This window comes from Scardinius erythrophthalmus, assembly GCF_964197995.2.
Source record: "Scardinius erythrophthalmus genome assembly, chromosome: 7".
Lineage (NCBI taxonomy): Eukaryota > Metazoa > Chordata > Actinopteri > Cypriniformes > Leuciscidae > Scardinius > Scardinius erythrophthalmus.
This window is the reverse complement of record NC_138227.1, coordinates 16,637,802-16,656,244: the sequence shown is the minus strand read 5'-3', so window position 1 is coordinate 16,656,244 and position 18,443 is coordinate 16,637,802. Positions and strand designations below refer to the sequence as shown.

Below are 18,443 nucleotides of genomic sequence, written 5' to 3'. Positions count from 1 at the left end.
TTAAAACATCATCTCCCCCTCACACCCACAAGACCCGCAAGAAAATACCTTGCTTGCTTTAGAGATTCTGAATTCAGTTATTTGATCATCTGTGTGTTGAATGTTGTTATTTAATACAGGAAAAGTGGCAGAGTCAGAATCAAATATGCCTATTGTTGTAATTCCTCCGCAGGGACTCTGGATCAGCTCAGGTTCCTGTCACGGTACCTGACACCATCACCTCTTGGGAGACGGAGGTCTTCTGTCTGTCCTCTGAAGGTCTGGGTCTCGCTCCTCCTGCTCAGCTGACAGTTTTCCAGCCCTTCTTTCTGGAGCTCTCTCTGCCTTACTCCATCATCCGTGGGGAGATCTTTGAGCTGAAGGCCACGGTCTTCAACTATCTGTCCAAGTGCATCATGGTGAGTGTTACGACCTGTGGCTCCAAAAGGCCGTAACAAAGGAAAGGGACACACAGAGCGGTTACTTTTAACACGAAATTTATTAACAACCAAAAGAACCGAAACTAAACCAAACAAGTGTAAAATGGCATCAGTCAGATCAGTAGTGTAAAGTACAATGTATGCATGAAATGGCATGGGACGTAATGCAATGTAAGCTAATGTGATGTATGTCTCCAGAAGTCACAACAACAAAACCCATAAAAGCAAAGCAAAAATAAACATGGAGCCCCGATGAACAAGCACGGGCTTCTTTTAAAGGACAGACTGATTAGAGCATCCAGGTGGAACCCCTCAGGAAATCAACGGGGCGTTTCATACTGGATCGTCACACCCCTCCCCTTAAGACAGGGATTCTGTCAAGATCCTTTCCGCTGCACCACGTACGGACCATCGAATTTGGCTTCGAACGGAGAGCACACCAAAGGACGCAGAACCAAAACTTGATCTCCAGGCTCAAAAACACGACGCTCAACGGTACGATCAAATAAGCGTTTCATAATTTTTTGTTGTTTTTCCAATTTCACTTTAGCCAACACTCGCGCTTGAACCAATCGTTGTTTAAACCCGTAAACATAAGCCTCTAGATTTTTTGGAGAATCGGATATCTTAACCGGATTTTGGAGCACTGCCAAAAGTCCACGAACCTTATGACCAAACACAAGGTCATTGGGACTAAAGCCAGTGCTCTCCTGTACAACCTCTCGTGACGCCAGCATCAACCAGGGCAATCCCTCTTCCCAGTCTCGATCCAGCTGCACACAATACGACCGAAGAAGAGACTTTAAAGTCTGATGGAACCTCTCCAGTGCGCCTTGGCTTTGAGCATGGTATGCAGTCGCAAGGTGATGTTTTACATGCAGCTGTTTTAAAACCTGCTGAAACAAATGGGAAGTAAGATTAGTTCCCTGATCACTCTGGATAACCCTAGGAACACCAAAGATAGACATAAACTGAGATAACGCCTTTACGATTGAGCGGGAAGTGATCGTACGCAGTGGGTAAGCAGCAGGAAAACGAGTATTCAAACACATTATAGTCAACAAGTATTTACTACCTGACTTGGAAGATGGCAACGGGCCCACACAGTCCACAATAAGATGCTCAAAAGGGTCACCCACTGCCGGAATAGGGTGTAATGGAACCAGTTTTAGTTTCTGATTAGGTTTACCGATCAACTGGCAAGTGTGACACTGTTTTATATAAGATGAAATGTCGCTTTTTGCTCGAGGCCAAAAAAAATACTTCAACACACGATCATAGGTCTTTCGTACTCCAGAATGACCAGACAAATCATGCGCAACTTCCAACAATGCCATTCGAAATTTTGTGGGAACCACTACTTGAATAATAGGGTCCCCAACAAAATCGTCCCCATGAGGAACCCACTTCCGCAATAACATACCATCTTGTACGAAATAACCTCGAGCGATGTTAGACACATGATCGTCTCGAACAGCACTGTTAAACAGCTCAGCCAAGGATAAATCCGAACGTTGCTCTTCTCCCATCTCCTCTGCAGACACAGGAAAGGACACAGCAGATAAATCAGGCATAGACAGAGAACTACCCAGTTGATTCAACATCATTCTTGGACTATCAACTACTTCCTTCGTCGTGCTTCGAGTCATTGCACGAGTTGTTACACCCACCGGATCTACATATGAAGGGATCTGCGGAAACACATCATTGGATGAAACTATTGGTGACACAGGAGCATCCGGCCATACACGCCCCCCTGCTAACTCATTCCCCAAAATAAGATGAACGCCCTCGACCGGCAAAGCAGGACGCACTCCCAAAACAATATCACCATTCACCAAACTCGATGACAGTTTCACCCTATGAAGAGGAACGGTTAGTATACTCATACCCATCCCCCGGACTAACATGCTGTCACCCGTGTCAGACCGCGAAGAAAAAGGCAAAATAGACTCTAAAATGAATGAATCCATGGCTCCCGTGTCCCGCAAGATCTTGACCGGAACTTCCTCATTACTGCCCACAAGAGACACATAACCCTCTGTAAGGAAAGGAGAAAATACAGATAAACAGTCCGCATCCACTTTTTCCTTTACACACGTCTCAACGGTATTAGAAGCTAAAGCCACAAAAGCAGCTGGTTTAGGAACCTTAACGTCACGTTTAGCCTTCTCCTCAAGTAAAGGGCAATCAGCTTTCCAATGCCCTTTTTCACGACAATAATTACATGTCCTAAGCGGGTCAAACTTCCATGTAGGAAGGTAACTAGACCTAGGAGAAAAACTATTTAGAGATGTACTAGATCGAAGCATATTACCGTCTCCCCGCGAGCGCCCGTCAACAAAGCTACTTCTGTGAGAGAGTACATAATCGTCAGCCAACGCTGCCGCTTCCTCCGGTGAACTAACTTTACGCTCATTAATATAAGTGGCGATCATATCCGGGACAGACACTTTAAATTGTTCCAATATCATCAGTTGAACCAACTCATCAAAAGATGTAATATCAAGCGCAGTATACCAACGAGTAAAGTATTTTCTCAAATCCTGCACAAACTCCAAATGAGACTGCTTTTGTTCCCTCTTACATGCCCTGAACTGCTGACGATATGCTTCAGGCACACATTCATACGCCTTTAAGACCGCTGATTTAATTAGATCATAATCCTGACAATCTTCCTTACTCAACGCGGAAAAAACTAACTGTGCTTTTCCGGTCAACACACACTGCAACAATAACACTCGATTTTCTTCTGACCAGTCCTGTAGCTCAGCAATACGCTCAAAGAGAGTGAAAAATATATCAGGATCCTCCTCGTTGAATTTAGGAACAAGTTTCAAATTTGAATTCACTGCAAATGTAACTCGATCTTCCCTACCTTCCTTCAGAAGTCTTAACTTCATAACTTCAACCTCAATTTTCGCCTTCTCTAACTCCAACCTATCATGTTCAGAATGTTGTTTCAATCTTTCATGTTCCATTTGCAACAGCAACAATTCTTTTTGCTGCTCAAACGTCAATACAGATGGTGAATCGGACTGCATTTGTGCCGACATAACCAAATCTTTATCCAAACTCAGAATGTCCCTTTCACACAATTTTAACTTCAACTCAGCTTTAATACTTTCCTTGCGTTTTTTATCAACGACATCTATTTCATAATGGTCAGCAATTCTTAACAGCTGTTCCTTCGTACATTTTCCTAGCAATGTATACGAAGGAGATTCTAAAAATGCATTAATATCCGCCATCAGAAAAACAAACAGACCAATAAAAAGCCAGAAGTGCAATCAAATACTCGGAGCATTCCCCACTAACTTTCCTCAGCGCGAGAGAGAGAGGAGAAAAAAAAAACCTATCTATCCTTATCCCTGGTCTTCATGAGGTTACAGGCGGGGGGTATTTATGCACTTCAACCCAGTGGGTGAAAAATGCTACCGGTCAGAGCAGCGACACCTTCAACACCCTGGATGTGCTCCTGAGTCAACTGCTACTACCCGCTTTCTCCGCAACACTACCAAAACAAAAAATAACCAACATGTCTCAAAGGAAACATGCTGCTATACCTCACCGGGGAAAACTCCAAACTAGAAGAACCATATTGCACTGTCAACTTACCAGTCGATGAGCTTCCACGCAACAACCAAACAATTCTCCACACGTGTGTCCCGTTCCGCGAAAATGACGTCACAAGTTCAAATGAGATTTCCTCTCCCAAACGCTAACCATTGATTACGCCAAATTCCGAAAGACGCTAGCACGAACAAATACCAAATGGACGAGCCCCCATTTGTTACGACCTGTGGCTCCAAAAGGCCGTAACAAAGGAAAGGGACACACAGAGCGGTTACTTTTAACACGAAATTTATTAACAACCAAAAGAACCGAAACTAAACCAAACAAGTGTAAAATGGCATCAGTCAGATCAGTAGTGTAAAGTACAATGTATGCATGAAATGGCATGGGACGTAATGCAATGTAAGCTAATGTGATGTATGTCTCCAGAAGTCACAACAACAAAACCCATAAAAGCAAAGCAAAAATAAACATGGAGCCCCGATGAACAAGCACGGGCTTCTTTTAAAGGACAGACTGATTAGAGCATCCAGGTGGAACCCCTCAGGAAATCAACGGGGCGTTTCATACTGGATCGTCACAGTGAGATTTCAGACTCAGTCTAATCAAATCATATCAAATATTCCTCTAATCATGTGTGGTTGATTGACAGGTTAAAGTGACTCCAGCTCCGTCCTCAGACTACACTCTCAAAGCCTCCTCTGATGATCAGTATTCATCCTGTCTATGTGCTGATGGAAGAAAAACCTTTAAATGGATCCTCACTCCTTCTGTTCTTGGTGAGTTTTCCAGTCTGAATCATTCAGAGGAATTTTATTGCTAAGTGGTTGCTTTTCCTAAGCTCAGGAGACTTGTGATTCTCATATATCTCTCATTTTAGTATCAATAGCATTTCACCTTAGAAGAAATTAAAATGGGCACAAATGAGACATGAGAATTATTTGAAAGACAAAGAGTCAAAACTGAGAATGTGGTGGAAGAAACATTGAACATCTATTTATTGTCTTGCTGCAATTTCTTACAAGACAAGTATAGGAATATTTTTATTGTTCAAAGGTTGCTTTTTTTCTTCTTTTTTTTTAATCTCAGGAGACTTAATTGTGATTCTCAAATATCTCTCATTTTAGTATCAACAGTGACTCAAATGTTTCTCCTAAAATTCCTTAGGAAAAATAAAAGTAGGCACAACTGAGACATGAGAAAGTTCTGAGAGAAAGGAGTTCAAAATAAGAATGGGCTGTGGGAAACATGGACATCTCTTTATTGTCTTACGAGGGGGCTCTTTTTATGACTGTAACGAAAGTTAGTTGTAACAAAAGTTAGTTGTTGTGGGAAGGAGGAGGTGGAAACCAGCGAATATTTAAAGACTTTAATCATGTAAAATAAACAAACAACAAAGCGAAAGTAAAAGCGGCCCCTTACGGATGACTGCCGCCACATATAAACAAAACCTATCATAAATAGCCCAGGCCTGGTCCTCCCTCGTCCTTCACTGTCATCGTTCCTCCTTTTATGCGTCTGTAGCTCCTCCGTGAGAGATACGAGACTGGTCTCATCAATCACGCCACCGGCCTCGCGCCTATCTCCCACTGCTCTCAGCCTCGCCCTGCTTGCCACAATGACATTGGAGTTTTTCACCTTTAATGGACAGAACAGTAGTAGGAGAGACATTAAAGATGCTCTAAGCGATGTCACGCGTTTTTTAGGCCAAATATTTTTTTGTCACATACAGCAAACATCTACTCACCATCCGCTAGCTGCCTGTCCCCTGAACACACTGTAAAAAAACGTGGTCTCTGTAGACGCCCCAGGCTCCACAAACGGCAAGAAAAACAAACTGGGCTAACCTGCACCACGAAACATAACAAACAGTGTTCCAGCCAATAACCGACAAGAAGGGTTTGAGCGGTTAGTGCCCGGATGAGGAGGAGGGAGGGTCTAGCTAGCCTCTGTTTTGTTTGACAATACTTTAAACGTCAACAAGAAGTGACATCACCCAACATCACTTAGAGCAGTGGTTTTCAAACTTTTTCAAGAGCGACCCTTTTTTTTTTTTTTAATTGACGCGACCCATAGGCCTATATAGGCCTATTCTTAAGCCTTTTGTTAACAACCGCTTTTGATGATGCACGTGCAGTGGCTTATCCGTGACGCGATCGTAACGCAAAGTTGATTCTGCACTCTTTTGATCTAGCTAAAGCTACAGGGATGCTAATTAACCGATTAACCATTAACCATTGTAAGAATTTTAACCAATTAATAGCCTACTATCGTTTGCTGTATGCTTAAAAAAATCACTAAAAATATTCCACAACAAATCCTTTAAATTTAATGATATTCAGAACAGAACAAGAATGAAAAAAATATATATAAACAAGCCAAAGCGAAATAATTTAAAGCGAAAGTGAAAGTAAGCGGCGTTGGGCTCACGTAACTCTCTCATTCGAATAATGTTTTTTTCCATATTCGCGATTTATTTGGATGCTAAACTATTATTTATTATAGGCTTCTAAGAAAAAATTAAAATGATTATCCCCCAAATTTTAAATATTTATAGGCTTCAAAAAATATAAAAACTTTTAATTTAAGTGAACTTAAAACAAACCTTACATAAACCCATTATAAATGTCAGATTTACCTGTGCCTTTCCTGTCTAACAGGTATGAAATACAGAAATTGAATAAGGTTATCAAAACATTCTGCACTGCATAAATTATAAACTAAATATAGATAAATCCTTATTAAAGCTACAAGCATTCTTTAGTCAAGAGCAGTTAGTAATTTTCTCAGAGAATTAGCTGCTGCCACTTTAGGACCAGCCACAGCTGACGATCTCACGCATCCCATTCTCTCACTACTCTTTACTTTCATTTAAGATTTTATTTAACTCATTTAAGACTGTTCTTGTGAGGATACTCGACAAAACGGACATGGCATACGTGTTGTTCGTTCTAGCGCGAAAGAGAACTTGATACTGGCGCGCATCTATCTGTGGGTCGTGTGTGTGTGTGTGTGTGTGTCAGGAGGACATTCACTGACAGCGCGTTCTCTTTTGTCTTGTCGCGCATGAAAAAGCATTGCATGAATAAGAGCGGGATCATATAACGATAGCTTAGTCACCTGTTGTTGTTTCTGGCGTTTCATCGCCTGTGCCGCAAACGCGATACCACGGAGGAGCAGGACCGAGCCTATGTCGATGCGCGCGCGTCTGGGAACATCGCGTGCACACTAGCTATAAACAAATTTTGAATTTTGAAAAGTGGGGAGGACATGTCCCCCCTGTCCCCATAGGAAATTACGCTCGTGGGCTTCTTTGTACTTCACTCACGTTCCAATATCGATCCCTCTTCAGAAAATCACCCTCTTCACATGCGCAAAAATGTGCTTGGAAACATCACAGTGGAGCGGTGCTGAATGGCACGAATTGTAGGCTATTGACTATTTAAACAGAGCAGTGTAATTTTTATGTGAGGTTGACTATTTTATTTTGATAATGAGCCGGCTGCGATGTCAAGATTGCAATGCTGGAATATGTTGTGTGCATGTGAGGCGCCACCGGCATGATGGAATCATATAAATAAATATACTCCGTTATTTTGTTCAGGACATCATTCGAAACTGCAAAGTATTTATTTATATTTGTGTACACTCGCAATAAAACACAACATTGTGCTTTTGTAAAATAAAGAAAACAAACAAACTGCCGTCTCGGTTTCCTTTCCGTCAACTGGTTTGTGAGGCGCCGCGCCTCACAGAAATGAACCAAACTCAGCAGCATGCTGCCAGTTTTTTCTTTCGTTGTATTAATCTATTAATTGTTTAAATAGCCATATTGCGCGTGTTTCTTTTATATAGGCCTATAGACTATGATTTTATGAAAACAAATTTTGTTTTTTAATTTAATTATATTTTCCTTAAATCATCCTGGTGACCCATTTTTTAAGTCTCGCGACCCACCCGAGGGTCGCGACCCAGGGTTTGAAAACCACTGACTTAGAGCACCTTTAGACAATGGGAGAGGTGAGAAGGGAACAGTAGCTGGGACTTGAACTTGTGCTGTCAGAGGTACTGTTGTGTCTTGATTTCGATGTGCTGCCCTGACAGAGATTTCTCTAAGCTCAGGATACTTAGTAGTGATTTTCTTGTCTCATTTATGTATCAGCTTTGTCTTTAGATTAGATTTAGATAGTCTTAAAATTTTCTTTGGGAGAAAAAGATTTAAAAAAAATTATAATACTAATATTGTAAATACTTAAACTATCTATAAAAAACATTATACATTTCAGAATATTAAGGGTTACTAGTTTAAATTGCCCAGCATTGTATATACAGCACATTTTCCAAACACATTAGAAAGTCATAAATGAGATAACATTAACATAAAAATGGAGACTTTTGCTTGAGTTGCTTGAGTTTGCTTAGCTGGGTCCAAAATGTAGTTTTTTTTTTCAGTATGCATTAAGACCAGAGGGAAGGATCGAGAAGAGTCTAGAAGACATCTCAACAACTTTACAAATCAAATATCTCATTATGAACTCAAACATTTCTACCATATAAAATGTATTAATAATCAAATTGGACAAAGAATGAGTCGTAAGCCTTTAATGTGCCTTTCAGCAAAAAAAAGCTCCAGGGTTACTGTTCCTGTAGTGAGACTTGTGGACTGTAAGTCAGTTGTGGAGGTCTCTTCTAAACTTTAACAAAGAAATTTGAGCTTCTCTAGCTGAGAAAATCAGTTTTTTTTTGTTTTGTTTTGTTTTGTGGGATGGTTTCTCTGTGTTTGTGTCTGTTGTATCTTCACGTACATGTCTTGTGTTGTAGGAGTCTTGAATATTACAGTCAGTGCAGAGGCAGAGGCGTCCCAGACTGTGTGTGACAATGAGATTGTGAGCGTCCCAGAGAGAGGACGTATTGACACAGTCACACGAAGTCTGCTTGTACAGGTCAGTGCACGTCAAACGTCCACTAGACGTCAATTACCCTTTATCATAATGCTGCTTATGTCAGAATGATGTGTTGATGTGTTTATTTTATGCTGCAGGCAGAAGGAACTGAAAAGACAGAGACTCAAAGCTGGTTATTGTGTCCAAATGGTAAGTCTGCAAATATTTATACATTTTGGTGTACAATGCTGATAATGCTGGGTCCCGTTTGCTTTTGTTCATTTTTTTGGGGGGGCCAAGCAATGAAGCTTTTTCAACTGACAAAAAGATGCTCAAAGAATTTTGACTCATTCATTTGTCATACAGACTGTAAAGATTAAATGGCTCTATATCTTCTAAACACAATCTCCACTTCATGAAAATTAGTACACATTGCATAGAGGACATTTGAGGACCAATAGATGGAGCTAAAATATACAGTAACCAAAATATTCTAATATGTCTCCGACATTTTAATTGAGAAAGCAGAAAAAATTTGTCAGCCTTTCATGACAAATGTAGTTCCCTTTCGAGGGAACTCAATGCCGCATCAGCTGACGCAATGGGGACACAGGACCTAGTGTCTGAGGCACGTGTAACAACAGCCAATCATGGCCGATGCAGTGATGACTTCGCAAGGTTCTCTACAGTGTATAAAAAGGGTTTTTTCTCATGATTCTGACGAAATAGAAAGCACGGAGTCAGTAAAGTCAGATATTTGTAAAAGCAAATCCCGCACCATGCCGCAAAATTCGAAATACTATGAGCTAGTGGAGCTTATAGTCCCTGTAAAGTCAAAATTAAGTATGTGTTCTGAGTTTGTCACACCACAGAAAAATGTGTTATTAGCCACCCAGCCAAATTTTAATGATAAAAAAAGCCGGCAAGTACATAAAATAAGCGATCAAAATCTTGCAAAAATGAGCAGTAGTCTCTGCTCTCAAACGCTGGGGGCGTGTCCGCTGGCTGCGCTGAAACCACGCCCACTCGCGCGAAAGCTCGCTGCAGTCGACTCACAACAACACTGAACACTCAACTGTCACCGCTAGAGCCGGAAAGGATGCTCCTAGCAGCCTAATTTCTTTTACAAAGCCATACATGTTCGAGCCTGGACTACCTACTCTAATTATAACATAAGCACACAAGGCAACTTACACTCATTGGTGGGCACGCACTGCCGATGATGGCACCAGTTGTCGGCGCGACGGGAGGATGAAGGCCGAGGCGGAAGATAGTCTGTTCGGCCACATTCACCAGTAACAGCGGATTATCAGTGAATGAATCCCAGTTGTCTCCGACGAAAGTTTATAAAACTATCCCGTGTAAAATGATCACTACAGAGGCGGGTTTTGGCGGTGATCCTCAGCTCTCCATCAAGGTGGCTCTTCACAAAATTAATCCACCTCTTGTTGATATGATAGTTTTTCGGAAATTTAAATAAGGACACCGATCTGTTTTGTACGTGATCGCATCCAGGTAATGTGCATTTCCGTGACGAAGGCATAGCTAGCTAGCAAACTGTAGGATGTAGTAACTAATAATAGTACTGACAGTAACTCGCGATTGAGTTGCAAACTGATGTGAATGGGCTCCAGTGCGTCATCAAGTAGGGGCGTGTGTCGAGCTCAGGGGGCCTCAGTGCGTCATCGAGCCCCCGTTTTAGCCCCGCCCAAAAAATCCGGAACACAGCAACGGTGAAAAACTGTTTAACGGTCTAACTCCACAATTCAGTACTTCACAGTTCACAGTCTTTGTAATATGATTTAGCAATACATTTCTAACATTTATAACGTGTTTAGAATTTTTTTTTAGAATTGCCTTTACAGGGACTTTAAGACTCGTGCTACAGCCAGACTGTGCTTGGAATGGTTCGGCCCATTCCCTTGAACAATCTATGGCCGCTCTGGTGACAAGCGAAACTGCAACACTGCAACTGAACACGCATGACGTCCCACCCAGTCTCAAATTCCGACCCGAATCCCTCTTATTTATTTTACTGTACAGGATTTTAGAGGCAATCGCAGTGATCAGAGAAGGGCTCATTCAGCCCATCAGGCAATTGTTTAAGCATGTATGGGTTAGAAAAACGGGTATTTTTAACATGAAATGTTGCGCAATGCACCTTTAAACTGTTATCAGTGTCCATTATTAATGAGACTTTCGCACACTAAGGTTCTAGATTATTTTTAGTCTCTAAGCAGGCACTGGTCAGCATGGCGTAGTTGGTATTGTCGTTGCCATTGCGTCAGCTGATGAAGCATTGAGTTCCTTCGCAAGGAAATGTTATTACGCATGCAACCATAGTTCTCTGAGAGAGGAACCAGACGCCACGTTGCATTGCCATGCTTTGGTTGTGCCTGCGCAGTCTTCCTTCAGGCTTGAAGTGTCATGATAGAAACAAGACTGGAAGCAAACGCAGGTTTCTTAATATTTAATTAACTCTGAACAACACAAACACAGTCTCAGATACACTGGTGGGCGGCGACTCAGGCTCGTGCAGGGACTAGATGGTCTGTGGTGCGCTGGTGCAGTAAGGTGAAGAATCCAAATCCCGGTGCTGGAGTGCGGTGAAACCGAATGACGAAAAACACGAACAGCAGGAAGACACGGCGAGGCGAACACTGACACGGCAAACTCCACGGGACCTCAAACAAACAATCCGACACTGGAACAGAGAATGGTGTGAGTATATGAAGGAAACGGGAATGAATTGCAGCTGTGAACAGTGATGGTGATGATAATGATTATCAGCTGGAGCGCTGACAGACACGTGAGCGGGACAACGCCCACTCACACATAAACAAACACAGACACGAGATTAAAAGGAAACAATGCATTCAACAACCGTGACAGTACCCCCTTCTCTAGGAACGCCTCACGGCGTTCCCAGACTCCCTACCTGTCGATTGTAATCATCGATAAGAGAGTGATCCAGGATGTCACGAGCCGGAACCCAACTTCTCTCCTCCGGACCGTAACCTTCCCAGTCCACCAGGTACTGGAATCCGCGTCCCCTCCGCCTAGAGTCCAGAATGCGACGGACCGAATAGGATGGTTCCCCATCTACGAGTCGCGGCGGTGGGGGAACCGGGGCAGGCGGATTAATGCGGGGAAAAAAAACGGGCTTAATTTTGGACACGTGGAATACCGGATGAATTCTCCTGTACACTGGAGGGAGGTTGAGGCGGACTGCCACCGGACTAACTATTTTGGTGACAGAAAACGGGCCAATGAATTTAGGAGCCAATTTATTGGATACGGAGCGGAGCGGAATGTTCTTGGTAGAAAGCCACACTTTGGAACCGATGACGTATACGGGAGGCCTAGACCGGTGGCGATCGGCTTTGGCCTTGGTGCGCGCCCGCACATGGAGGAGAGTCTCACGGGCTCTCGTCCATGTGTGGTGACACCTCTGGACGAAGGCGTGAGCGGAGGGAACCGCGACCTCGGATTCCAGACTAGGAAAAACCGGTGGCTGGTATCCTATACTACACTCAAAAGGAGATAGGCCCGTAGCTGACACTGGCAACGAATTGTGGGCGTACTCCACCATAGGCAGTTGTTGACTCCAGGAGGAAGGATTCCTGGCAGCCGTACATCGCAAGGTTCTCTCCAAGTCTTGGTTGGCTCTCTCAGTTTGACCATTGCTCTGGGGGTGAAACCCGGAAGACAGACTGACCGTCGCCCCCAGCAACTTACAAAACTCTCGCCAAAATTTGGACACAAATTGGGGTCCCCTGTCGGACACCACGTCTGTCGGGAGGCCATGTAACCGAAAGACGTGATTAACGACTGCAACCGCTGTCTCCTTGGCTGAGGGTAATTTGGGCAAGGGAACAAAGTGGGCTGCCTTCGAGAATCGGTCCACCACGGTTAAAACTACCGTGTTACCCTGGGAGGGTGGGAGGGCGGTAACAAAATCTAGTGCGATATGGGACCAGGGTCTCGAAGGCACCGACAGCGGTTGGAGTAACCCATCTGGGGGTCGATTGGACGACTTGCCAATGGCGCAAACTGAGCAAGCCAAAACAAAATTGTGAACGTCGCGAGCCATAAGCGGCCACCAGAATCGTTGTTTGACCAAATAGAGGGTGCGACTAACTCCTGGATGACAGGCTAGACTAGAACAATGACCCCACCGAATAACGTCTGGACGTAGTTCCTCCGGCACAAATAAGCGGTTCGGTGGGCACCGGATCGGAGGTGTTACCCCTTCTAGAGCCTTCTTGACTCTCGATTCGACCTCCCATGTGAGCGTAGAGATAATTAGGGTCTCAGGAAAAATACGCTCGGGAGTAGGTGCGTGTTCGGATCGATCAAAAATACGCGACAAAGAATCGGGTTTGACGTTTTTGGAACCCGGACGATACGAGAGGGTAAAATCGAAACGGCCGAAAAAAAGTGCCCACCGAGCCTGCCTGGAGTTCAACCTTTTGGCGGTTCTAATGTCTTCCAGATTCTTATGATCAGTCCAGACGATAAAGGGTACCCCAGACCCCTCTAACCAGTGGCGCCACTCTTCCAAGGCTAACTTGACCGCCAACAACTCCCTGTTGCCAATGTCGTAATTTTGTTCAGCGGGTGATAAGCGATGAGATAAAAACGCGCATGGATGCATCTTGTTATCTGAAGGAGAGTGTTGTGAAAGAACTGCGCCTACCCCCACCTCTGACGCGTCGACCTCCACCACAAACTGGCGTGAAGGATCAGGGGCGATTAAGATGGGAGCCGAAACAAAGCGGCTCTTGAGGTTGGAAAAAGCAGTTTCGGCTGCTTCCGACCACCTGAACGCAGTTCTGGGAGAGGTCAAGGCAGTCAGAGGTGCGGCTAGTTGGCTAAAGTTGCGAATAAAACGCCGGTAGAAGTTGGCGAACCCCAGAAACCTCTGTAGGGCCTTACGGGAATCTGGGTTTGGCCACTCTACCACAGCCTTAACTTTGTCAGGATCCATACGCATACCCTCAGCCGACACGATGTGTCCTAAGAAAGGGACCGACTGTGCATGAAAAGCGCATTTCTCCGCCTTGACAAAAAGCCCATTCTCTAGCAACCTTTGGAGTACTCGTCGGACGTGCTGCACGTGTTCCTGGAGAGACGAGGAAAAAATCAGAATGTCATCCAGGTAAACATAAATAAACTGATCGATCATGTCTCGCAGCACGTCATTGACGAGCGCTTGGAAGACTGCGGGACTGTTGGACAAACCGAAAGGCATGACCAAGTATTCAAAGTGCCCCCTAGGGGTGTTGAAGGCAGTCTTCCATTCATCCCCCTTCCTAATACGGACCAAATGATAAGCATTACGTAAGTCCAGTTTTGTGAAGATGGACGCTCCCTGCAACCTCTCGAAGGCTGAAGACATCAGCGGCAAAGGATAAGTATTCTTTACCGTGATGTTGTTCAGCCCCCGGTAATCAATACAAGGTCGCAGCGACCAGTCCTTCTTCCCCACAAAAAAGAACCCCGCCCCCGCTGGAGATGAGGAAGGTTGGATGAACCCGGATGCTAGAGAATCAGAAATATATTTCTCCATAGCCTCCCTCTCCGGAACCGAGAGTGAATAAATCTTGCCTTTAGGCGGAGACTTACCTGGCAGTAAATCTATAGCACAGTCGTAGGGACGGTGCGGAGGGAGAGAAGCAGCCCTTGACTTACTGAACACTTCCCTCAGGTCACGGTACTCCGCGGGCACGTTTGATAAATCCACTGCTTCCTCCTGCAACACAGGAACAGAGACAACAGAACAGGCAGACACAAGACACAAACTATGACATTCAGTGCTCCAGGCTGATATGGTTCTTTGTCTCCAGTCAATGCGGGGGTTGTGTTGATTGAGCCAGGGGTGACCCAAGACAATGGGTGTGTGATGGGAGTCCATGATGTAGAACAATATAGTCTCTGAGTGATTCCCTGAGGTGGTGAGCGTGATGTTCTCGGTGGTCTGGGAGATAGCTGGTAGTGACTGTCCATTGAGTGCATGTACGGTGATTCTCTGGGGAAGTGCTCTGAGTGGGACTTGAAACTGTTGTGCAAAGGTGCGATCCATGAAATTACCTTCAGCCCCGGAGTCCACAAGTGCGGTGCAGTGGTGATCGTGGACAGACCATCTAAGTCTTACCGGGAGGATGGTGGATGTAGATGAGGACTTTTCGGCGGAGATCCCACCCAGAGGTAGCCTCATGCTTACTATCGGGCTTGGCCTTTTACCGGGCAGTTGTATGCAAAATGTCCCGCTCCCCCGCAGTACAGGCAAAGGCCTTGGGACCTCCGCCTCTCTCTTTCCTCCCGGGAAAGCCGAGCTCGACCCACCTGCATGGGCTCGGGATCGGAGGGACCGGCCGCGTCCATGCCGCTGGACCGCTGGTGTTCCACCCCCCCACGAGGCAGGCTGGGTGGAGCGCGTGGTCCGACCCGGGCTAGTCGAGCGTCCACCCTCAGAGCCAGGTCGATAAGTCCGTTCAGTGAGGGGGGTAGGTCCAGAGCGTAGATCTCCCTCTGGACGCGGTCGGCCAGCCCATGCAGGGACCTATCCCACTGCGCTTCCTCGTTCCAGCGACACTCGGCCGCCAGGGTCTAGAACTCGATGGCATAGTCCGAAACAGATCGTTCCCCCTGGCGTAGTTCTGACAAGACCCTGGCAGCCTCTCTCCCCGCGACCGCGCGGTCGAAAACTCGTCTCATCTCTGTTGAGAGCTCCTGGAATGAGGAACAGCATGGCTCTTTGTTCTCCCACACCGCCGTCCCCCATAGTGCCGCTCTCCCAGTCAGTAAGGTTAATACAAACGCCACTTTAGTCTCCTCCCTTTCGAAGGTCTGGGGCTGGAGTGCGAAATGCATACCGCATCGAGTCAAAAATGGCCGGCAAAAGTTAGGCTCACCGGAGTATGGCTCAGGAGTCGGAAGGCGGGGCTCGGACTGAGAGGCGGGCATCGGTGGTGTGGGAGGGACGGGCGGTGCGGCTGGCGCAGCGGGAGGTTGCAGATGTTGAAATTGCTGGGTAAGCTCGGACACCTGCGTGACGAGAGCCTGAATTGCGCGCGCCGCTTCCCCTTGATGGCGATCCTGTGCATCCATCCTTTGAATACTTGCGCGAACAAAGTCCTCCATCGTTGCTGCGGCGTAACCTGCTGCTTCCATGGTTTGGTCGGATTGTTCTGTCATGATAGAAACAAGACTGGAAGCAAACGCAGGTTTCTTAATATTTAATTAACTCTGAACAACACAAACACAGTCTCAGATACACTGGTGGGCGGCGACTCAGGCTCGTGCAGGGACTAGATGGTCTGTGGTGCGCTGGTGCAGTAAGGTGAAGAATCCAAATCCCGGTGCTGGAGTGCAGTGAAACCGAATGACGAAAAACACGAACAGTAGGAAGACACGGCGAGGCGAACACTGACACGGCAAACTCCACGGGACCTCAAACAAACAATCCGACACTGGAACAGAGAATGGTGTGAGTATATGAAGGGAACAGGAATGAATTGCAGCTGTGAACAGTGATGGTGATGATAATGATTATCAGCTGGAGCGCTGACAGACACGTGAGCGGGACAACGCCCACTCACACATAAACAAACACAGACACGAGACGAAAAGGAAACAATGCATTCAACAACCGTGACATGAAGCTGATGATGTGTTTTCAGGTAGGTTTCCTTTTTATACGCTGTAAAGCAGCTTGCAACATCACTGCATCTGCCGGCCATGATTGGCTAGTTGGTACACGCGCCTCAATTATATTGGGACTTCACAGATGGTTTTAGAATATTTCACGAGTTCGTTTGTCTATTAATCTTTAAGCTAGGGCTGGGCGATAAAACGATAGCGATAATTATCTCGATATAATTTTTCTCGATAAAACGATATCAAGAGGTCGATAAATGTTCGATAATGTTTATGCGCATTGCGCAAAAAGCGGAATGAAACTCATTTGAACCACGCGCCACACGGTCCATTTATCCACTCGGCTCAAAGTCCAAACGGCAGCGCGAGCCAGAGAATGTGCGCGAGCTCACTAGAGCAGATGTGTTTACTCTGATCAGTCTCGGTCACGAAATCCAGTGAGAAGCGCTTGAATTCAGCGAGTAACACAAATGTCTCAGTGATTTAAACCAGTTTAAAGGCAGATGAAACAGCGCTGACAAACAGGAGAAACACTGTGCGCAACGATACAGTCAGAAGGCTTTTCCTTCTACAAATTCCCATCATTTACCATGGATTTACTGTAACGTTAGCCTAGTAATATTAACTGCACCATGAAATGTGGGATATACATATTGAATTGTATGATATTATTAATGTAGACAATGTATTAAAGGACTAATGGAATATAATTACAGTATTTAATAATGTATTTAGGCTGCTGTTTTTCGTACAAATACCATAGAAACCATAGAGTTACATTTTGCCATAATAGTGAGGTGCTGGTTTCATCTGTGGTTGTCATGATCTAAATGCATGATACACTGGATGACCAATGGTTAAGTTTAATAAAACTCAAACAGTCAGAATATTACATTTTACCCCCAAAAAAAAATAGCACATGCAGAAACTAAGAAATTGTCCAATAAATATATTTATTTTGTTAAGGAAAAATGACAAATGTTTGAATGTTCTACCTCAGATTTGTGAAATGTTCACCTGTTTGGCAAGTGTTTGCCATGATATGTTCTGACAATAAAGAGTAGTTTAAAACCACAGTTAACGCTCTGGTTTCTACAACTTTCACTTAGGAGCAAAAATCTGCCTTTAAACTTGAAAGAAATAAAGATTTGGCTTTTATTGTGATAATTATCGATATCGACTGATATAAAAAAAATTATTGTGATATTTTTTTTTGGCCATATCGCCCAGCCCTACTTTAAGCTAATAAGGTTAAGCGTATTTGGCATGCTGACCACAGTGGAGGGGTTCGAGGAAGCAACTTCAACTCGAGCTTAGATATACCCCCCTGTGATCAGTATGGCAACAAGATGCCTAATTATGTTGGAGGAGTTGGGGAGGTGGAGGGATGCCAGAGCCAGGTAAGCAGCTGCTTATATGCTCCAGCAGTTAATTAAAAGATTAGATGGGTTCGCTCCTCCCGAAATTACATTTAGGAACTTCGCTAAATTTATAGAGTTACTTTGCTGATCACTGATATGTGTTTCTGTCTGTCTGGTTTATAGGTGACAGTCTCTCAGAGGAAGTGGCTCTGACTCTCCCTAAAGATGTGATAGAGGGATCAGCCAAATCCTCTGTTTCAGTCATTGGTAACATTTACAAATACAAGCAGAAATGAGGAGATTGGGTTTGGACTTATAAAATGTAGTGAGTTTCATGTGTGTATGGTTTATAGGAGACATATTGGGTCGTGCACTGAGGAATCTTCACGGATTATTACGGATGCCGTACGGCTGTGGAGAGCAAAACATGGCTGTTCTTTCTCCCAATATTTACATTCTGCAGTATCTGGAGAACACAGAGCAGCTCACCTCAGCCATCCGAGAGAGAGCCACAGGCTTCCTGAAGAGCGGTGAGAGACATA

At 44.7% G+C, this 18,443-nt stretch overlaps 1 protein-coding gene across 2 annotated transcripts in view; it reads left to right on the top strand.

Annotated features, from left to right (window-relative positions):
* LOC308692995 (alpha-2-macroglobulin-like) overlaps positions 1–18,443 on the top strand; it is a 32,997-nt gene that overhangs the window by 8,440 nt on the left and 6,114 nt on the right. For both annotated transcript variants that reach the window (XM_081369675.1, XM_081369674.1), the window contains 6 exons: positions 173–398; positions 4,648–4,774; positions 8,817–8,938; positions 9,037–9,088; positions 18,085–18,168; positions 18,255–18,431. In XM_081369675.1, the coding sequence (XP_081225801.1) occupies positions 173–398; positions 4,648–4,774; positions 8,817–8,938; positions 9,037–9,088; positions 18,085–18,168; positions 18,255–18,431 (788 nt within the window). The remainder of the gene's footprint in view (positions 1–172; positions 399–4,647; positions 4,775–8,816; positions 8,939–9,036; positions 9,089–18,084; positions 18,169–18,254; positions 18,432–18,443) is intronic.